At 39.9% G+C, this 22,500-nt stretch overlaps 4 protein-coding genes across 4 annotated transcripts in view; 1 reads left to right on the plus strand and 3 right to left on the minus strand.

The window, feature by feature from the left end:
• Positions 1-4,617, minus strand: part of LOC138018348 (uncharacterized) — a 6,324-nt gene extending 1,707 nt beyond the window's left edge. Inside the window, exons 1-3 of the mRNA XM_068864957.1 lie at positions 4,431-4,617; positions 2,779-2,841; positions 630-913 (exon numbers count right to left, since the gene is read on the minus strand). Coding sequence (XP_068721058.1) covers positions 630-913; positions 2,779-2,841; positions 4,431-4,617 — 534 coding nt within the window. The remainder of the gene's footprint in view (positions 1-629; positions 914-2,778; positions 2,842-4,430) is intronic.
• LOC138020831 (E3 ubiquitin-protein ligase rnf213-alpha-like) overlaps positions 1-22,500 on the plus strand; it is a 500,094-nt gene that overhangs the window by 453,626 nt on the left and 23,968 nt on the right.
• Positions 4,790-11,603, minus strand: LOC138021005 (uncharacterized). Its single transcript, XM_068867885.1, has 5 exons — positions 11,451-11,603; positions 11,261-11,357; positions 9,960-10,133; positions 8,347-8,637; positions 4,790-6,069 (listed from the first exon to the last, which is right to left on the minus strand). The coding sequence occupies exons 2-5, from the start codon at positions 11,316-11,318 to the stop codon at positions 5,840-5,842; spliced, it is 753 nt and encodes a 250-aa protein (XP_068723986.1). The 5' UTR covers positions 11,319-11,357; positions 11,451-11,603; the 3' UTR covers positions 4,790-5,839.
• On the minus strand, positions 17,067-21,480 carry LOC138020945 (skin secretory protein xP2-like). The gene is made up of 4 exons (XM_068867836.1): positions 21,380-21,480; positions 20,152-20,209; positions 17,969-19,042; positions 17,067-17,448 (listed from the first exon to the last, which is right to left on the minus strand). Exons 2-4 carry the CDS (start codon positions 20,186-20,188, stop codon positions 17,096-17,098), a joined length of 1,464 nt encoding a protein of 487 aa, XP_068723937.1. The 5' UTR covers positions 20,189-20,209; positions 21,380-21,480; the 3' UTR covers positions 17,067-17,095.

Raw genomic sequence — 22,500 nt, forward strand, 5'->3', positions numbered from 1 at the left:
TCCAATAGATCTGTTTTAATACGTTAAATTTCAGTATGAAATTCATGTTTTAGGGAACACATGACAGGTATTCTGATACACATTCCTAAGCGGGCAGTGTGGAAGGATTGATACCAGAAGAAGAATTGCCTGTTGCTCGGTTCTAGAGCATTCGAACTTGTAATCGGAAGGTCCTAAGGTGGCTTCCTGTTGGGGTACCTCAGATGCTACATCCAGTACAGGTCAACTAGTTTCATTTTATAAAATAATTAGGATAGTACGCGCACTCTCATTGGTCAATGGCTGTGTTTAGATGAGAGTATGTAAACACGGTGGTTACATCACACGGATTTTTTATTGGCCGGTTATGTGTTGTCAGACGCGCGTTTTGATTGGCTGGTAGGAAATATGAGCGAGTATCAAAAATGCTTAAATTCAATTCCATTTTTCCATGTCCCTAGTCTTGATATCAAACCTTATTGAGGTTGGATTGGTGTACGTTTCCTTACCCTATATTTGACACCTTCCACCCACCCCACCCCCCCCCCCCAAGAGACGATTTTCATTTTTCCTGGTAACTATAACAACGGTGCCGAGGTGACATTGACAAAAAAGGGGGCTCAATAAACAACAACAACAGCACAAAATACCTGCGTCGGCTCCTTTGGTGCCCCCTTTTGGTAATCATAATAAAACCCTTCGTCGTGCCAATTTTTTATAACAGCAGTGAACGTTGGGAAAAGAGATCCCCAGGCAAATGCTGCGCCTTTGTTTTTCAGCTTCACCCAATCAGAATTTTTGAATACTCCTTTGTCGATCAACGCTTGTGCTTCGTCCGCCAGCTTTTGATCGAATACCAATGGTTTGACACCATGGTTAATTCTGTATTTATTGTGAACGTCGATGCATTCCTTCTGACATGCACGATCACATCCTAAACAACAGACAAAGAAAGAGGATGAGAAAATTCATCCTCGAGTGCGTCTCTTATCCCCAGAACCTCAAGGAGCCGCTTATATGACAAATCTCAGCCCGAGATTAAACTTCGGCCTGGCTTTCTGAAAAAAATGCCTCATTTATGAGCTACGCGATAACTTGGAGAAAAACTGAATCTGGCGTGAGCTACACTACGCTTAGAGCCCGGGCAAGAGATTAAACTGGACAGTTGATTCATGATTTTCCGCTCAATTTACATTTTGCTCAGTTTTGAGCTAAAATTTACCTCATAATCATAACAGCATTTCATTTCCGCGAACGGGCCAAAATGTCAGAAATTCACTTGAGGATGCTGGTTTCACTAATTGCGAATTTTTCAAAAATTCAGTAACTCCATAAAATCAAAGCATAAATAGTGCAGTGGCTCGAAACTTTTCATAGCTCGTACAGGGATCAGAATATGCTTGGTACTAAGGATTCAATAAACACAGCTTAACTTTTAATTGTTTCTTTTTTACAACGGCTATTTTATAATGCGTTGTATTGATCAGAGCGATTCACTGAAAATAATCGTGGTGAACAACTTAACTTCAATTCGCCGGAGCAAGAAGTTCTTCAACGAAGTTTTCCTGGTGAAATGTTCGCAACATGAATTGTCTAACTGAACTCAATTTTGTTTGTTCCATTTCCTGAGATCAGGTGTTGCAAAATCTTCAGTTTTTTGTAGGATCAATAGCTTAAGCATTTCATGAACAATATTTACAGTCATTTATGGTTATGACTAAACATCAGTTTTAATGCTGTATCACAAGATAGAATAAACTCTGGAGAAACTCTGGAAAATGGAACGCAACGAAATGATAACATTAAAGAAAACCAGTTTTCTGTTCAATGTGGCGGTTCGAACATCGCTCCCACATGCGTCCGCTTTCCGTTCTCATGTCATTATGTGCCAGGTTACAAAGCTCAATGAGGGATGCATTTGTGTATACGTGAAATATGTAAAATATTTTGAAGTGCAATGTTCATTTTCTACAACATGTCAGGGACCAGCTCCCAGCTGACTGGATAGCCGCTCAGATATCGATGGCAGAGCAGTGAATCGCAACCGCACTGTCATGGGTTCGAGTCCCGTTGAACCCATTCCTTTGGACCTGCTTAAGTTTTTTCTTTTCCACGATGATCCTTCTCACTTAGAGTCACAAATATATATTTTTATCCCATAAATTTCCTTTAATTGTCACGAAGTAGGACATTCTAGTCAACTGAGTCCGTTTTTCTTTCGGTCAGCTACCAGAAGACGGAGTCTGGCCACGGCCAAAGGAGACAATCACGGACTTCCAGCTCTTCTGCGCATTCTCAGAAATTTGAAACAATAACGGTCATCGACGGCTACAACAATATAACCTTACCACGACTACGTGTATTTTTGGCTGTGGCCAGAGTCCAAGCTCTTGGTGCTGACCAAAAGAAAATCGGACTCTGGGGACGAGAACGGAGGTTGAACTATCCATGTTGACATGTGTGTGAAAAGAAGAATATGGGACATAAAATTTGTTGACTATTCAATTTGCATCGTTAAGACCAAAGTGTACAGTTTGTAGTCTGCCTTACAGAGTGGGAAAATATTGGTAACGAAAATACCAAGGCAAATACAAACTCAGTGCTGTTATCATCTATCGTTTGATATCGGTGCATCTCTCGTATATTTTTGTATTCCCGGCCCAATAAAGATCAAGTGACAACTGATTAAAGAAAGTTTTATGTTTTCTGTAAAAACAAATATATGTATATATATATATTTGAAGAAAAGATCACGAGGTTCAAGAATATTACAAGGCAACGAGTCAGGGTTATATTTACCACTGGTTTCTCCAATTATATCCCGAAGGAACACTTTGATGTGGCCATCGGAGAATTTACCATCTGTTTGAGGAAGAGAAGTTAATAGACAACTTCTTGTACGATCAAGCACTGAACAACCAGTATAAAGTTGAAAAAAGAAAAAGTGCCTTTTCCTGACCTGTTTCTGAAAGTAACGCCCAGGAAGTTACCAGGAACATGATAAAGAACATGTTATCGCCGAAGCTAGTCAACTGTTGATAAGAATAATGAAAAATAAAATAAAGTGTAGTTGACTTTTGAAAAAAAGTGTAATAGTCCCCTCTCACCTTAAACATTTTGTTTTACTTATGATCCGGGTCATGAGGCAATGCTCAAAAAAGTATATTATATCGACGTAAGTGATGACAACAGTGACCATGTTTTACCATTTGGAATCCGGTAAAATCTTTTCTGTTTATGTTTCAGACTGAAATCAAACGATTCAGGCATGAACAACCGCTTATCATAACCGTGACTTTGCTACTAGAGAGCCTGACTTATAACAAACTTACCTAAGTTGAAGTTAAAGGAAACGTTTCCTCTAAATGTGTTTTGCCACAACCGCGAAAGAAAATCAACAACAAAGAAAAACAAGCAAACAATTCTGGTGGCTAAACTTAAACACTTTGGTTTCATAATGAAACTAACATGTCTGCTGCCACAAGTGGTACTGTAGGTTGGTATAAAAAGACAGTAGAAAAGAATGCATTCGTATCACCTTTGACATGTTATACTGTCTGATAATTATAAGTTAAAATATACCCTGGACTTTCTTACTACCGTTACGATATTTTTAAAATTTCATACAGGTGTTCACATTCACCGTGCAATTGGGTAAATTCAATTCACATTTGATTTTCCGGATCGCGCAATTTTCTGCCAAAATTGCGTCTGTGAGTTAAGCCTTTGTGCGTTGTTGCCCGAATCAATATTTCGGAGTTGGTTTAATCAAGAATTTACTCGAAAGAATAAAATAAACTGTTTAGACAGCATAGAAGATTAGGATTTTTTTTCGATGTCAAACATATCAACTGAATTACTCTCTTTTGCTTTTAATCTGAGGAGCGCGGCCGAGAATAATTTTGCTTCGCATTGATGATTGCTTTAAAACTAGTCGAATCCGCAAATCCGTAATTTCCCTGGCCTGGACTAAGGGTGTCACCGATCACCGTTAGCGACCTGTTCAACCTGTTATTAATGATCCATTTTATCGTATCTTGAATGCCTCTTACTTCCTCTAGTCATCTTGAAATGCGTACTTACCCTTAAAAGATTATGAACGGTCAGCAGGCCATACTGTTGAACTGAAATGCTGCAGTACAAAAGATTCCTTTTGTGAAATAATTCAATACAAATGGCGAAGACGGAAAAAAAATCTACCTGCACTGTTTTTGTATAAAAAATTTACCTTCGAAATTCTGTTAAACGTTCGCTGGGTGAAAAAGGAAATCATGAATCTTTAATTAAAACCGCGGTCGGGACAGAGGGAAATCGCCTTGCCCGATTGTTTTACGAAAGGGGGCGTTACAGTTTCTGTCACTGAAATACGACGAAATCAAATCATAGAACGTGGTAAAATAAAATGTATATAAAATTGAAAAGTGTATAATCTAGTCTTCTTGATGTGTTACATCTGTTAGCGTAGTCTCCTTGGCAGCCGTTTCTTGCAGTGCAGCGATGATGGTGACATCTGTAACTCATGTTTTCGGGAACATATTTGCCACCAGTGGCTGGCAACAGGTACAAAGGTAACTTGGCGAGATCATTTGATAACTGTTTCACAGTGGCGGCAGACACATCTGAACGTGGCTTTCGCATTGAACAAACGATGCGGCACAAATTTACCAATCCTACTGGATTGGTGAAGAGGATAGTAAATGTTTTTTCTAATCACGATTAAAAGAGAGTGTTGGGCATATTTCTCCCTGAGCAACCGATCAAATGAGTCAATGTTTGTCTGCCCAGACACCACTCTGCTCTAAACAAGTTCCAAATATTATATTTTTAATGTTAGTCACAAACTTTTATGATTTTATGCTTGATACATTTATCAATGAAGCCGACTTTTTATGTAAGTTTCATCTACTGTAGACCACAAGGACTATTCTTGTCTACTCGATGCCGCGAAATTCAATGTGTTATTTTCTCTTGAAGGGATGGGTGAACGGATGGGTGGGAAGGCTATCCATTCATAGAAGAGTTGAGATTTAGACATTGCTGTTCTTCAGTTCAGCTTCATATCAAAGGGTGGGTCAATCTCCGAGAGCTAAAAATCCAAAGCTGAGGTTACCGTTACTATTTTAGATGAAGGTGAAGACAATCCAATAAACCAACTATTGCAACGCAAAGAAAAGACATGCAGTATACAGTAGCGCGGGAAAGGCGTGCATATCACAACATATATTTTTCCACTATTAAGGCATTTTACCATATTTGGTCAAGAAAAAAAGCAAAATATGAGACGGTAATGCACTGTGGTGTCTCGATTTGAACTCTTTAGAGGAGAGCAAATATGGACGAAACGGGGGAATTTAGCTTATCATCGGTTGTCACTCGTCATTTCTTTTATCCAGTCAAATGAAGGAAATTTGAATGGTTTCGTCTGAGTTGTTTTCGTCACTCGCACGCGCCTAATTATGCAATCGACACAATTGTTCAGTCAGTGCAGGAAGAAGCTAAAATACTAGAACATGGCGTAATAGTGGAAATAATAAATCCCTTATTGAATGGTTTAACATATAATACGTGAGAATATTTTGCTCGTTGCTCGGAAAAATGCTACGCAACTCGCAATACATCCGCGGGTATTATATGTTAAACCAGTCAATAAGGTGTATGTATTTTTAAAGTTGTGATTGGTTGAAAGCATGACGCGAGATTTTTAACTACGTGTCCTAATGCAAATCAAAACAGCCGCAAACTTATTTTTCCCATTCTCAATTAAAACAACTCTTTGAATTGTATTTTAAATGAATCTTTGGGATAATTGTCTTAATGCTTCTTCTTGAGCGTAGCTAGGCCTGTTTGATTTCCGCCTTCTTCACCATGAAGGTTTCATCCTTGCTTGTTTGACTTTTGGTCTTTTGGACTTTCGGCTAAGGCGTGGGTTTGGCGAGACCCCGTTACCAGTGTTCACTGTCATCCATTCCTGTCTCTGGGCAGCCGCGACGTAGGGGTCTGGTGAATAGTGTTCAGCGAAGTACTCAAATTTGTCGGTTGATTTGGCAGGTGTGAAGTAGGTTCCGTCCTCAAGAGGATTTCTGACGGCACCTGAAAAGAAGAACAAGTTTGTTTGGTTATTATGACATAGAAGATGCGAAAAATTGCCTATTTCTGAGTTACTTCAAAAGGCGAACACATTTTTCGCGCGCGCTCTTGCTAACGCCAAGCAGCGCACGCGCAACGATTGCAAAAAAATAAACATGGCTTCAATACAGCAATCATTTTTTTTGCTCAATGCTTCCGCTATCTGTACTATTTTTCCTCATAACTGAACAAAGTGTTTGATGGTTTTAGGCTTCTATGAGAAATGTATGTTAGGAAAGGTAACGATGCAAAGAACTCCGCAATTTGCAGATTTTTCTTTGTTATCGAAGGAACCCAGTTAAATTCAGCGCATGCATAGAACGTTAAAATATTGCGATTGAATGCGGAATAGCTTTCTCGGAATTACGTCTATTTCTCGAGAACCACACGTGAGAATTTAACGAAATTGGGCACGAAAATACTCTAGGAAATAACTAACTGGACTATTGAAAAACATTTGAACTTCAACAGAGGAAATTCTAGATATTCCAGTGAACCTTCAACAAGGGATAATTAAAGATCTCTCTGTCAAATTATTATTAAAATAGTCTTAACTTGTGAGCATCGTTACAAGCTTGTTGCATGCAAATTATAAAGAAAATTTAACGCCCAGATTTTCTGCAAATAAACAAAGCCGATTTTAAAGGCCTGTTTATATTTATTCATGTTGACATGGCAACGGCATAAAAAACCTGTAAAAAACCAAAGTTTGTGTTGTTAACTTGCTTGCTACCATTTTTGACGACCAAAGAATCAAGGGTTTTAGAGAAAAAGGTAAATGAAACATAGGTATCAAAAACTGTGTTCAGCCATCTTAAATGAAAATGAGTTTGGTTTGGATGGAACTTCTTAACTATTTCAAATTGAGTGGTTTCGTGCCAACTCAGAAAACCAAATTGTCATTCGGTAATTTAGGTTAGTGTTATTCTCATCAAAATTTATATTTTTGTGGAGTGTCTTTTGTTCGATTTCATAAGTCTGTCGGTATCCACTTAATGCTTCCGTGAATTTAATTAACCATATTTATCCGTTCTCAACTCTCGGTGAAACAGGTGTTCCTCAAGCCCAAACTAACCAGTGCATTTTAGAATTGCTGTCTGGGCTTTGGTATTCTGAAATTCAGAATAATTTGGTATTCTGGAATTAAAATTACCGGTACTGTAATCGAGAATACGTTTCAGCTTTTCTCTAACGCCATTTTTCTTTTTTTGGCAGAAAACATAGCCCCTTATCGCGTGACTAAAATGCAAGATTCGATCCCTATTCAAACAGCATAAACTAACCTAGGTTCACCAGGGTTCAAATTAACGCGGGTTCGCCCCTCCCCTATTTTGTTCACAAGGAGAATTGCAGAAAACTGATGTGAACACGTACCTTGAGGCGAACCGGGGTATTTTTTTACACGCATGCGCATTTGTTTCCATAACAGGACTTTGAATGTAGTACTAGCGACAACAAGGCGGATTACGGTGGAGATTTGGAGGCAAATTTATTTAATGAAAGCTTTCGCGTTAGTGTGGCTTTGTTTCACGAATCGCAAGAAGAAGAAGAAGGCGGATAAATAAAGAGTCAAGTTTCTGCCCAAAAATGGGCTCGCCACCTATCTGAACTAGAGATCTCGAATATTGCCCGAACTACATTCGAATATATTCGGAAAAAATGGCGGCATGAAATACGCAAACGCAACGCTCGGTTGGTAAACGTATATGTGAAATAGGCGATTTCCGAGTTCACGTCCGCCTCCTCTTCAAAACGAGTCTAAGTGCGAAGTTTTTGTGATGGTAATTAGTTCCAATTTACTTATGAATGAAAACTAATTTTCATAAGAAAAACTTAGACTCGCTTTGAAGAGGAGGCAGACATGAACTCGGAAATGGCCTATTAAAATTAACCCGAGTTCGCTCCTGGTTTGCGTTCACACGACACTTCTTCAAAAGTAACTCAGGTTCGACCCAGGTCGAACCTACCACTGGAGATTTAACCCAGGCCGAACCAGGGTTAGCAGAGTTCACACAACGATAACTAACCGGAGTCAATTTGAACCCCGGTCGAGCCTAGGTTAGTTTATGCCGTGTGAATAGGGCTTTAGTTGTAAATGGCCAAATACGAGGGAAAGACTCACTCGTGCAGGGCGACATTTGTTCTGCTAGGATTTTCTTCTAATTGTTATTCATAACCCATGGCTTTCGAATTCCATTAAAGCCAGCTTTAACATCTCGTATGTTTTTGTTGTTTTCTCACCTCCCATATCATCATACTGTTGTGGTCGCGGTAGAGTTTCCCTGGTATTGCTGTTGACTGGCCACAGTGACGACTCCCGTTTTGAGAAACCCCTCTTCATGTTGTCATCTGCAGTACCAACAGACTCAATGGGTTGGCTAGCGCTAGGATGGCCTTGGATAAGGTTTTTGGTTTTGCTAATCAAGTTGCCCGCTGACTTCGCTTTTATGGCAGAACTATGTGGTTGAGTTGTTGAATCTTGGTATGGTGATAGTTGAGGGGGTGAACTTTGAAAAACTTTCGCTTTTTCTCCTATCAAAAAGAAAAAAATAGTGTTTTGCTTGAAATCGCTCTTCTCAGGGGGATGCTTCGGAGGAGCGACTACTATTTGAGAAGGGGAGGTGACCGCAATGAGGAAGCAGTCTTATGACTCTCTTATATGACCCAATAAACTACCTAACAAACAAGATAAATCTAACAAATTAAACTACCTGCGCAAGTTATGTGGATGAAAACCATTTGTAGGTGTAAAGTTTCTTTTCAAAGTTCTCCCTTTTGTAAATTTCTGGTTAAAATGGCCATGAAACTGCTGCAATAATATTAATAGTTTGCTCATTGTCACACGAGCAATAAGTTGATATCGTACTTTCCGTCTCGGAGGGGAGTAGAGATCTTGCGACACAAGGCTTGACGCAAGCACAATCACCATGAGCAGACTCGTTGACTTGTCGTTAACCCTTTGACTTCCCAGGAGTGATCAGCATGTAAATTCTCCTCCCAATTTCAATGAAATGTCAGTCAGACAGGTATTGAGAATGAAGATGATTATCAGCTTAAGAGACGTGACCTTGATGAAGCATCATATTCCCATGACTACCCAAAAAAAAAAGCTATGAAACTAGCTAGGAGAATTAACGTGTCGATCTTGGGAATGAAAGGCCTAATTTGTGTTTTGTCCTAACAAAAGGTACTAACGATCGAGAAGATCCTACTGAGTTTGTTTTTGTTGCTTGTGCTTATGATGACGAGGACAGCGCTTAACCCATCGCCTTTCGGCTCGAGCAAATTTCAGCATAACCTAACTGGTTATCAATTTATGGGAAAAAGACACATTCATATAAGAGAAGATAGTCTAAACTGTAAGTAATGCTTTCATTATATTATCACATACGGGGCTGAATGCTGATTGGCTGATAAAGAGGGCTTTTGTTTTCTTAATCAAGAGGTCATGATTACTTGATCCTGATTGGTTAACAGTTGCTTAAAAGGACAAAGCGAAGTTACAAGAGAATCCTGGTCCACATTCTGACTCGCTAAACAGCTTTTTGTTCACAGTGTAAAATACGGTTTAATTAAATTAAACTCTATTTCTGTTGACAGCGTCGATTTATTGAATATGAAAGCATGTTACGTTTATTGCCATTTGTCATGGCATTGAACGGGCTTCCCTCAATAACCTTGCCCTTTATTTTATAAACATGATTGTAATCACATTGAATCACAATGCGCCCTCGTGCAATTAAGGATTAACTTTCACTTGTATTTTCAAAGTTTTTAAAATTGGCCTCGTCGCTTTTTGTCAAAACTAGTGTCAAAATACGAGTGAATTTAATCCTTACATATACGTAACTTACCAGGCTTTACAGACGGTACGGTAAGTGATTTGCTCAGGACGGTGGTCGCACTAACACTCTTGCTGTCTTTGAGAGATGCCTTTTCACTAGATAGCTTTTCATTTTGGCTCATTTCATGTACTGCTTGAAGTGCATCTTGAAGAGTGCGAAGATTGCTCTTAGCTGGAAAATTATCTGGGGAAAAGGAAAACAATAAGAAGAGGGAATTTTCTCTTGCTTTTATTGATCTAGAAATCGACCACGTAGGCGCAAACATCAGTCCAACGTATTCTTTAAAATTTTGCTTTCCGGGTGTCGGAAGGTGCATGATTAAGATCATTTGCAATCAGGACAAATCCCGGCTTTTACTTATAACACTGAGTCATTCCTACATTTGATTACGAAAACTAAAATCGTCATTTATTGAGCAGGGAGAAAAGCGTTTTTTTAAAATTTGGTCAGTCAACTTTTTTTAGTTGGCTCGAACTACCTCAAAATGGTCTGAAACGATGGGTAGCACCCGCTGTCGTTTTGCGGGCTTTCAATCCGTTTTGTCATTGCTCCAATTGAAGAGAACAGGCAATGAGTATTCCTAGAAGTTATCACGTTTAATACCGCAACTGATTTAACTTCGTTAAATTAGCCGGAGGCCGTTGAATACGAATTGTATAAATATCTCGCGCGTATGATACACATGCATGACTCCGGGCAAAACATTAGCAAACCGCGACTTTCCGTCAAAATAATTCTGAAGAAAAAAAAAAACTATTCTGTTCAAAACTATCCTAAGTTGAGGAATGGATCGCAAGTCATGAGGTGCACTGATCGTAAGATCTCGTTATATGTTTTACTTTGGATTTGAAAGCTCGGCAGCGCGGGAAACACAGATGAAAATTTGAAAAACGCGTCGTCCTTAAATAATAATATGACTATTCTATATACAAATTCAAAACGAAAAGGTCTTTCCATCAAGACAACGATTTCCAATTTTCTCGGCTATCTTCTGCAGCTTTAAGTTTGAACAGGCGCTGTGAAAACAAATTAATTAGAATAGCTTGTGTTTACAGTGCGAAAAACTCTACCCGCGTGGCGTGCCATATTACCTGTTATAGACTCGATAAAGTAAGAACAGCCTAAATACTTGTTTTTTGGTCACTCAAACGCTTTGTTAGCTTAAGTAACCAAATATCTTGAGCCATCTACGATGGACTCACTACACAGGTAGTATTGTCGTCGTATTGATATTGTTTTTAACGGTGACGTTGCGCTTGGTAAATAGTTTCTCGACAGTACAACACTTAAAATCGTTTTAATTAACTTACCAACAAAAGCCAAGAACGACGCAGACAAAACAACCGTCATTAAATGCACATATGTCATTGTTGTTTGTGTTTGGACTTGAGCAAACACTGTAAATAACTTGAAGAAGAAATAAGTTAGAGATATATCAGTTTAAACGTGATTGAATAAAAGCTACCTTCATGAGACAAATGTCGAAATTCTCGTTGATACCTGATTTTCTTTAGCAGAAATTGCGAAGTTTTAAAATCGTCTAGTGCCCGTAAGTTTTCGTACTTGTGTTTTACCAAAAATTTACGAGCAAATGGCCATCTAACGCGCTTATTAACGTAGACGATTTTTTAAAATTGATTACCGTTGCCAATTGGAGCGAGGCAATTGTTGATGCGTTTAGTGACGTTTCGTGTCAGATGACAATGCGAACACAAGAAAATCGTATGGTTGCAACATCTAGTTTCTACATGCTAGCAACTTTTTCCTGCTTTAATTTGTCTAGACACTTTCAGAACCAAAGTGTATTTTTTGCGTACTTATCTTGACATACGACTGGGAAAGCAAAGGTTTCCTTGAAATCGCATTTTGGATTTCTCATTTTTATTGAGTTCAACCTAAAATCTTTGAAAAAAAGAAAACTTGAGACTCAATGTTAATTGACTCGCGCAGCACCTATGAATCTGAGCGCGCACGGTCAAATTAGACGATCATCTCTTAAAAAAATCAATGCCTTATGTACCATAGAGCGGTTTTCAATTGAGTGTCGAAAGTAATTAGTGAATTACTTTGGTTTTGCATTAATTCACTCAGTTATTGGTTCAAAGTTTTCGGGCCGCTTTTTCAACCAATCAGAAGTGAAAGCAAAACCAATCGTGGCTCGCGCGTGTACATTTTCCCGCGCTTTGTGTCGGCTACGTGTAATTACTTCGAGTTTTGATCGGTTTACCAGATTGTCTCCGTCCTTCTTGATTGCCCAAAGTAATTACTTTGGTTTTGGTTTTACGACACTCAATTGCAAGTCGCTCTAGATCGGAGGAGGAGAACGAGTACGAGTACTAGTTTGCCGTTCTGAGCATGCGCAATTCGAAAAATTCCGGCCTGATTCGGCCTCCAAACCTCATGAATGAATTAATGAAAACTTTATTAACGTGTCAATGTATTTAGCTAAAGATTGGCTAATTGGGGACACCTAACTTAAGTCAATACCTATTAACTAGTGTACAAAATTAAATGAATAAAAAATATAGATATTGTGAATTTATGAAATGATATAAAATTATTCTGTTGACGATTTACGTAGTTTGCAGCAACTGCTATTGTTGTCAATGAGGTCTGAAAGGTCGAGGTTTCTTATTCTGGTCTTAAGTATCGAAAGGGTTGGTGATGCCCTTAATTTTTTACTGAGTTTGGACCAGATATATGGACCCTGATATCTTATACACCTTATTCCAGTGGCTGCTGATTTACACGGATACAAATTGGCCCTTGTTGCCTCGTTCAAGATAAAATATTCTTTTGAATTTTAAGCTTACGAATGAGGCATCAAGGGCTTATTTGTATATTGTATGTTTGCCATAACCTGTAGTGTTAAAACGAGATATTTAGAGGTCCCAGTTTCGGAGGCAGTATTGAGAGTTGATAGTTTCGAATAGCCGTGATAGGCAGCTTGGAGCAAGATTGTTTTTAACCTTATACATCAGGGTAGCAGTATCTTGTAGACATCTGTTATATAGAGTGGGTATCCTCGCACGAGCGAGGAGTTCTTCATACGTTTCCGTTTTTGATTTATATATTGGCCGTAGTGCGCGTTCCTCTACCCGCTCAATCTTCCTACTGTCGGAGGACTTACAAAAATTCCATACAAGGTGGCAATAAGTTAGATGTGGTAATATGGCACTCTTGTACAATGTTAACTTGGCATTACATGAAATTAGATTGCGCAAACGCACCAGTACTCCTACTTTTTGTCTAGTTCTAGTGCACAGGTCACTAGTATGACCTGAAAAGTTAAGATTTTTGTCAATGCAGAGGCCTAGAAGCTTCATTTGTTTCGTTTTCTTGATTTCCTGGTTGTCAATGTTCAGAGCTCTTCTCACTATTCGCGGCATCAATATTTCTTGATTGATGGATAGGGATTGGAAATCCTCTGGGTTTGCAAGGAGAAAATTATTCTGCTACCACGCTAGTGCTTGCCATCCTTTACTCATCAGATCTGAATCGACAGCCTCGTGGGTTTTTTCAGTTGCATACAGTTGATGGTCGTCTGCGTACATTGTCAGATTTGACTCGTTAACATGATATTGCATGTCGTTTTGGAACATATTCCACAATAGTGGCCCAAGTGCCGTACCCTGGAAACAGCCACGTTCCATTGTTTTCCGTTTGCTTATGTGGTCGTTAATCTTCACTCTGTTGAGCCTCTTATCGAAGAAAGATCTAATGAAATCCAACGAGCTGCTACCGAATCCATAAGCATCTAGTTTCTTTGTAGTGAGAGAATGGCATAAGGAATAGAACGCCTTACTCGTGTCGGTTGATAGAATTGTTACGATCTTTTTTCTATCCACAGCCTGCTTCCACTCCTCGAGTAATGTTAGCAGAGTTGTTTCACAACTATGCTGTCTTCTGTAGGCCGCCATTCTTTGGTACATGGTTGAGTCGAAGTCACCGACTATCTGCTTACTGAGTAAGTGTTCAAATATTTTGTCTACGCAGACGAGAGTTGTGATTCTTTTCTTCATGACGGTCTCCCTTTTTGAAAACCGGAGTCCATTCTCCCTTCTTCCAGGCAGTAGGCCACTGGCTCAGTTTGATGAAATTATTGTAGAGGCTTGTTAGAGACGGCGCTACTCCGCTGGCTACCTTCTTGAGAAGCTTCGGAGGTACTCCTGGGTCCCAGCCACAGCTTTTCTTAGGATTGTTGCTTTTAAGGGCATCATGTACCTGCTCTTTCCTTAAGATTTCAAAATCGAAATGGTCGTCTTTTCTTAATTATCTCCACGACGCTACTGTGATTGTTGTGGTCTCTCTCTGTCAGTCTACTAACATGTTCCCCTCCAATTCTTGCAGCAGTATCAGTAAAGTAACTAGCCAGTCTTTCAGCCACCACGGTTTGGTCCTTTTCTAGTATGCCTCCATCAGATTGTAAGCATATCGAATTAGAGTCTTTTTTTTTTAGTGCTAATAAACTGTCTGAAGGCATTAAAGAACTCATTTGGTCTAGATTTGAGCTCTTCTGATTTCTTATGCTAAAAAGCTTTTTATTGCCTTTCTGCTTTCCTGCGTAGCGATATTCCTAAATTTCTTCTTCAATTCCAAATTCCTAACAGTCCGGTTCTTTGCAAAGTGAACCGCGTACTTTCTCTTGCTGCTTATTGCTTGCTTCCGCTCTGCCGTCATATATGGAATATCCTTCTCTCTTACTCTTTTCTTTCTCATGGGTGCATGTTAATCCACAATTGACTCAAATAGGGCCTTCCAGTAGTCATACTTTTCATCGCTGTTACTAAATATATCTCCCACGTGCCACAGAGCGCCTATCAGGTCCCTGTTGAGCTCCTCGAAATCTGTTTTCTTTGTCTGTCTGAAAGTAATCGTTTTGGTCTTGTCTTGCGCATTCATGTCATTACCGAAAACTCGTGCTCGCAGTCGTCCTCGTTCTCCGATCTAAAGGTCCCTAATAATCTAAGACGTGCTTACCACATGGATGACACAATGCAAAAAGTTTGCAAAATAAATATTTCTAAAACCTGTCAATATCTGAGAAGGGAACTGAGAAACTGGTGGAAGTGGAGTCTTGTCATATGAAGTCCCAATTACCTCTCCCTCACTTTCTTGTCGAGGTCAGGGTATCTGAAATTAGTGATTATGGGACTGGTATAGGACACATGCGGCCCGAAATCCCGGTCTTAATCGTGAGCCTCCACGCTGTGGCGCACAGTTCATTAGTAGCACTAATTGTCCTATTTGTTTTTTCAATTTTGGACCTTGCTTGGCACATGTAAAAATGCTCTAGTGTTGAAAAGCGTATAGTCCGTATAATATGGAAGACGTTACTTCACGTGTTTGATAATCCTGAGCTGCATTGGCATGCGGATTTATCCGATTTGCGCGATCTCCATGCTCGGTTTGGTACCTTTTCTCGCAAATTCATCAAAAGTAATACTGAACTTCTTTCCTTTTCTGGATTTGGAAGAGAAATGGACAAAGGACGGATCCTAAGAAATATAAGCATTTGAGCTGAGGTTAAAGGTTCTCGTAACAAAAAGAAGCCTTGAGACTCGTATTTTATACCTCAGTTACGCTATGTCTCTGAAAAGTGCGTCAAATTAGACGGGAACCCCTGCAACTGATAATTTAAAATTGCGCTTACATAAAATTGAGTACAGTCGTTATTGTCGGCCTTAAAAAATTTCTTGAAGCTTGTGAATATGCTTCTTTCCATGACAGGATCAGTCATGTGAGCGGCAAAGGCATAAGTCCCTTATCGCCGCAATTAAACTTTGCTGTTTTTTTACCGACAAATCATAACCATAACATTTTGTTGTAGAAAAAGGAAAAGGTATGGCCTGATTTTTCTTATATTTACATTTTCATATGATAGTAACACTAATAAAATTACATGGGTAAACATCACCACCCTGGACAGTGTGAACTGTTTAATGAATATTCAAAGGAAATAATCATAAGTTATTACAAGAGTAAAATTGTGTTTATATTTGCACTTAGTCCTGGAATGGTGGATACAAAGTCCATGAAACCGAGGCAGTACCATTTCAACCTCGTTCCCAGGGCCTTTCTCATCCGAGAGTAGTACGCCCTACTCTGGGCGGAAAAAAGCCCTGGAAACGAAGTTGAGTCCATTTTTTCCTCTTCTTTCTGTTCTCCAACGAAGTACTGTGACTAAACTTAGAACGCGATCTCACTTTTTGCTGCATTTGTCACAACACTCTCATCAAAACGTTTGTATGTGTATGCAAAACATTTGATGAGAGTTTTGGAATTTTAGTGATAAAAAAGCCACTCTATTTAACAGCTTTTTACAGGTGGAAACCAATTAGTTGGAGCCCATTTGTCGGGTCATCAGATAAGAGCGCCCTTCAGTTTTGGTCTTTTGTCTTTCATCCTGGCAATGGGGTCTACGGGATGTGACTTGGTATGATGACGTCATGATATTATGATATCATTTGCATTGATTTAGAGCGGGTTTTAATCGAGTGTCGTAAAATCAAATCCAAAGTCATTACTTTGGCCAATCAAAAAGGACGGAGACAATCCAGTAAACCAATCAAAAGTCGAAGCAATTACACGCAGCTCACACAAAACGCGCGAGCCACGAATGGTTTTTGGTTTCACTTCTGACTGGTTGAAAAAATGGCGCGACAACTTTGAACCAATTACTGCGTGAAGTAGTGCAAAACCAAAGCAATTCGCTAATTACTTTCGACACTCAATTCAAAACCGCTCTACTGCCAATGCAGAGACATCTCTGGGTGAGACAATATTGGCCTGACACGAGAAGGTCACTAAGGGTGTCTCATTTTTTAACTTGGAAGGAAGAAAAATTTATATGAAACAGAAAATAGGGACCCTTTGCCTGGCAAATAGAACATTTTATTTAAATTAACCCTTTGGCTCCGAAACACCCGAGGGATACATAGATTTCACTCTGCCTAACGCCAGACAATTTTACTTGTTTTTTGGAAACACCCGGCTTAAGAGCGAAATGGTTAACAACATCCACTCCAACATCTGAAGGATTCAGTTTGAATTCATCTTGTTAGTATGGTCGCTTTAAGAAGGAATAGTACATGTATTCAGAAAACTGAATATATTAAGATCGATTTTACCTTTATTCTCGATCGTTAGCACAATATAAACATTCCAATCAATGAGTTCTTATCTGATACCTTATTTAGTCCTGATTTTAACATTTTGTTATTTCTCGTGTTCTTTTTGTCTGCTCTTCTTCTCTTGCATTCATCGTATTTTTCCTTTTCAGTAAAATCAATTTTCTTTTTATTCGATTTTTCCTGGGCATCTTCTTCTTCCTCTTTATATTTATCATTTTTGTTTTTCTCCGATTTGTGATCATTCTTGTTTCGTCTGTTCACTTGCGTCTTGTCCTTGTATTCTTTGGTATTTGTCATCTTTTTGGATTCCTTGTAAGCTACTGGAGGGGCGGTTGGTTGAACTGGACTGGTGGCAGGTACAGTTGCTAGAAAATACAAAACAGTGTTTTAGCCCCCGCTTAATCTTGTCAAAACTGAGTACGAATCCTTTCGAACATTACTCCATTTCTTTCTAGAGTGCATGAGATCGTCTTACCACCCACGAAACTGACAGCTAGCGGCTTCGTTGCTGCCTCTTGCATATCGCATTTGTTCCACAGATTTTAGAGAAAAACAGAGAGAGACTGCTCGCAGTCTACTTTATTCAAATGCTACAAAATATTCGAACTATCTATGATCTGTATTTGAAGGAATGGTGTTAAAAAGCAAAACAAATGCAAAACTCTGCATTGTGTTCATATTTTCGCTTGGACCTTTCTCTTGGAAATATGTACGTTTTTGCGTTACTGATGTGCAAAGGACAGAAAAAGATGTACCTACCTTCAAACTCCACATATAGAGCAATTGTCTTCCTCATGAAATGTTCTCAAAGAAATTGCTGTCATCGATCGAAAAATAGATTATACTACGGCCGAGGAAACTTAATACTTATATTCTTTAACTTACTTGCTGGAGGGGCCGTTACTGCGCTATTAGGTGCCTCAGTGACAGCCGTTGGTGAAGTTACGATAGCTGTAACAGGAGCTGCTGTTGCCACTGGTGCATTTGTCGCTGGAGCACCACTGGCTGGCGGAACGGTGGTGGCATTTGGAGCCAATGCGGGACCTGTAGTGACATTTGGTGCAGGTGGTGCTAGTGTGACTGATGGAATTGTTGTAGGTGCCGGGGCAACTGTGGTGACGTTCTGAGCAGGAGCTGGTGCTGGAGCAGCTGTAGTCACGTTGGGTGTTGGCGGTACTTGGGTGCCTCCTGGAACTAGTGCAGATGATGGAGCTGCTGTAGTGACATTAGGTGCCAGAGTGGGGGCCGGTGCCAGTGAGGTTGCGTTTGGTGCTGGTGGTACTGTTACAGCTCCAGGAACTGTTACAGGGGCTGGAGCGACTGTGGTGACGTTTGGAGCCAGGACCGGAGCTGGTGTAGATGCAACTGTAGTGACATTTGGTGCTGGTTGTGGTATGGTGGCTCCCGAAGCTGGTGCTGGGGGTACTGCTGGTGTTACTGTGATAGTGTTTGGAGCAGGTGGTACGTTGGTGGGAGCTGGAACTGGAACTGGAGCAGGAGCTGGAGCTGGAGCTGGAACTGGAGCAGGAGCTGGAGCTGGAGCTGGAGCTGGAGCTGGAACTGGAGCTGTAGCTGTAGCTGGAGCTGGAGCTGGAACTGGAACTGGAACTGGAGCTGGAGTTGGAGATGGAGCTGGAGCAGGAGCTGGAGCAGGCATAGGCGCTGGAGCAGATGTAGGCCCTGCTGCCGGTGCTTGTGCAACTGTTGTGGATCCTGGAACTGGTGCGGGTACTGCTCTTGTGGTCACATTTGGCTCTGAAGGAATTCCGGACACTGCTGGACTTATCGAACCTGGTTGTGCTTGTTCCATTGTCTTGGCATTAGGAGCAGCATTTGTTGCAACAGGATAACCAGGATATACCGAGGCATGTCGGCGATCTCCTTCCTGGTGATTGTGCCTCGCTTTTGTGTTGTCTTTATGGCTCCTTATGCTTTTTGCTAAGGTTTTCGATACCATCACTAAAATGAAAACAAAAGAGATTTTAATATCAGATCAGTTTGCTCTCTACAAAAACATGCTACTTTTGCTCATGGCAGCGTATTCAGGTATTCAAAGCTGTCATTATCGAGCCCGTTTCTTGAAAGTCCAGAAAACTTTTGTGGCCCGAAAAACCATTTGTGGAACTGCTAACCACTTGTTTTGGAAAGCCGATCTTTTAACATGTTTTCTAGGAAACAAAAAGAAAAATACTATGAAGTTTAAGGACTTAAATCCTCTCCGTACTTGAGAAATAAAAGGAATTGTGACACCCGAAAATGGCCCTTAAAGTTTCGGGACTTTCGAGAAATGGGCTCCTGGAGTCCGTTTCACGAAAGTTCCGAAACTTTCCGGATTTTTTTCGGATGGCACATTTCCCTCCGTATATCAACAACGGAGAAATCTCACGTGCTCACAGTTTTCCCGCTTTTTTTTATCCTGAAAACATGTTAAAGGATTACCTTTACAAAACAAGTAGATGGCAGTTTCACAAACTACTTTCCGATTCCAAAACGTTTTCTGTACCCTCGAGCTCGAGAAACGGGCCTCCGGGGTCTTGAAACTTTTCTGATGCTTTTAAGTTGCTATAAATCCCTCTGTATCTTTTTCAGTTTCAAAGCGTTTTCTTTCTATGAGAACACATTTAAAGAGCCGCTAATCAGAACAACCGGATCGTGCTTATTTCGCAAATAGCCTTAATCGAGTCGGTAGGTCGGATTTGACAGTTGGAAAGACTAGTTAACATGACCTTCTCTTTAGCATAGGGAAATCTTCATTTACTGGTCTTTGCACTGATTGAAGCTGCATGATATTACCTTAGCCACAGGCTAAAGTTACGCAGCCATTGAAGAACTCGGTGGCAGGTTTAGAAAAAACCGATCGGAGAATCTCCACCAAACGTATGACATTTCTTGACGAATTTTCATACATTTTAAAGACACTGGCCTCGGATAATTTGAAAGTTTCAGTCTTTGAGTAGATCAATTCAGGCAGGCTTAAACTGTATTTCGCTATCAAAAAAAATTTAAAAAAAACGTCTGGGTACAGCTCTAACTTATTCCTAAAAGTAAAAAAAAGAGCTATCACTTACCCACTAAAATCACTGCCAACAGTTGCTTGTCCCTCATGTCAACTCACTACAGTGTCGCCTTTGAGGGAAGATAATGCCAGTTACTTACTATTAAGCAAGAACGACGAAGAAGGCAGCAAGAACACCACAAAATCATATTTTTAGGAACAAAATACGGTGGCTTCTGTAATCTTTGCCTGTAAATTTAGGTACATTTCTTTGACAACGATCACACAATTTGGTGTTGTATGGAGGATGCAAGCACTCGTCGATACGTAAATATTTTCAAATTTTGCTTCAAACATTTAGTTCCCAATTAACTAAATATGGACACCGTGAAATGTATTAAAAATAGAACATCTTTTCCGTCTAGTAATTGATGTGATCACTGATCATAAATGACGTGCTTTTTATTGAGAAAATTGGTAACCTTTTTACGAGACTTAAAAAAATTGGAATTTCCATTCCTTTTCCATGATTAAGTTCATTGGTCAAAATTAGCAGTAGCTCTCTCTATATAAATGTATGTAATGTATCCTTTGAACGACTGTTTTCCGTCAAGTAAAGAGTATATGGACAAAACTGAGGACGAATATCCGAGGTGCAAGACTTTGTGTTTCGTTGCGATGGCTCGATTTTTTTTCGACCAGCAATTTGAAAGCGATTTTGTATTTACAGAACTTTTGCTGATGTATCAAGAACTACTTGCCGTCCCTAAAGTCACGTATCAAATACCCTTCGTGGCCTATGCTAATTTCACATTCACTTGATTGAACAAGTCATTATTCAGGTTGCAAGACTTTTTGCGTTCCAGAGTGATAGTTATCAGACTTTCCGTTCACTGAGAAGAAATTCCCTTTTAAATCTGTACAGTTAACTGTGTTATTTTCAATTTGTGTCGGCGATAAAGAAAACTGAACTCGGAGCAAGTTAGCTTTGAAGGAGCCAGGATCTGTTGAACTCGCAAAAATACGGCATGGTCAATGAATTCTTATGAAAGGTCTGTTAACCCTCACACATTCATTACATTGGGAACTTGAAGACAATTGCCTCGTACTCGTTTCTTGATTGCATTTTGTTTAACACTTTTTTCATGAAGTGGAAATAATTTTATGCTCGATTGCTAGTGTTTCAGCTAGAGATGATGACGCCATTGTTTGCTCAGTCTGCCTCGGTCAAGTTAGGTCTAGGCGCACACCACTCGGTGTACTTTCATTGCAAAAAGAAAAGAAAATTGAAGTATATTTACCTTGTTTATCGTATGATGGCGAGATTCTTTCTATGCTAGTGGGTAGTAACATTCAGTGAATCTGATCTTTCGACCCGGATATCTCTGCTGCTAAATAGAACATTCGCCGGACTTGAGGTCATTTTTCCTAATGAATGGTGGCGGTCCGGGGGTGGCGGGAGCGATGCGACAAGCGTATCGGTTATGTCACACATGCTCTGGAGTCCATTGTATATTCAGCCCATTTTATGGTCCCAGAATACGAAACTTTGTCTCTCCTATATTTTGAAGGTTAATTTCAACAACAGTGAAACAGTTACTTGAAAATGTTGAAAAAATTGAGGAAATTTAGGCCTGCTAAGACTTATGTCAAATGAAAAATTGATACGCTTATTGACAGCCAATGGGCTTTTCAACACCAGTTATACTCTTCTTAACTTTTGAGACCGAAGGCGCTAAAGCGTGAACGAATCAAGGGAAGGAGAAACTGAAAAACAACCTGCATACTGATCCAGTCTCTGATAGAGATATATTATAAACATTAGTTTCTGGTAGAATAGAGGTGATTTATTTTGACAGTACCCATGTTTTTGGTCCCTTTTTCCGGGTTGAAGGGTTAACAAAGACCCCGACAGTGAAATTCTACTTAATCTCCTATAAAAACTTGAACAGTTGGCATTGTACTTCTTCTATTTCACAGGTGTTGACCAGGTGCTAACCGCCCAGGGTCAAGTTGCGCAGGTACTTCAAATCAACCGAGCAACTTGCCCGGGGCAACTTGGTTTTCTACAATTCTGTTCATTCAGCGAGCAGTTGGCAAGGAGAAACGTTTGCTTTTCGATGCCAAACGGAAATGCAGTTTTAAACTGGGAAAGGATGCTGTTAAAGCAGCGAAACGATCCGTGATGGTAGCTTGCGTCCCCAAGCGCCATCAAGAAACAAACAACTGATGACAACTGACAACTCAAGTGCTTTATTTTAGTTCGATGTCTTTATTTGTTCCTGAAGAAAACTAAATGGACCTTTTCAGCCTCTGAAAGTGCACCAAAACTTAAATATTTCTCTTTCCTGATATAAATCTCCCCATCCAAAGCAAACAGATGTCACCATTGTTACCCAGAATTTCGCTTTTTCTGTGCCGT

The sequence above is a fragment of the Montipora capricornis genome, chromosome 2 (assembly GCF_036669925.1).
Source record: "Montipora capricornis isolate CH-2021 chromosome 2, ASM3666992v2, whole genome shotgun sequence".
NCBI classification, from domain to species: domain Eukaryota; kingdom Metazoa; phylum Cnidaria; class Anthozoa; order Scleractinia; family Acroporidae; genus Montipora; species Montipora capricornis.

What these genes read in the sequence shown, in the direction of transcription:
- LOC138021005 (XM_068867885.1), bottom strand. Translation starts at nt 11,318, where the DNA reads ATGACATATGTGCATTTAATGACGGTTGTTTTGTCTGCGTCGTTCTTG. An exon ending in CGTACCGTCTGTAAAGCCTG is followed by an intron (nt 8,638 to 9,959) that starts GTAAGTTACGTA and finishes TCTTTTTGATAG; the next exon opens with GAGAAAAAGCGAAAGTTTTT. An exon ending in ACAGTATGATGATATGGGAG is followed by an intron (nt 6,070 to 8,346) that starts GTGAGAAAACAA and finishes TCTTCTTTTCAG; the next exon opens with GTGCCGTCAGAAATCCTCTT.
- LOC138020945 (XM_068867836.1), bottom strand. Translation starts at nt 20,188, where the DNA reads ATGAGGGACAAGCAACTGTTGGCAGTGATTTTAGTGG. An exon ending in GTTGGCAGTGATTTTAGTGG is followed by an intron (nt 19,043 to 20,151) that starts GTAAGTGATAGC and finishes TTTTCATTTTAG; the next exon opens with TGATGGTATCGAAAACCTTA. An exon ending in AGTAACGGCCCCTCCAGCAA is followed by an intron (nt 17,449 to 17,968) that starts GTAAGTTAAAGA and finishes TGTATTTTCTAG; the next exon opens with CAACTGTACCTGCCACCAGT.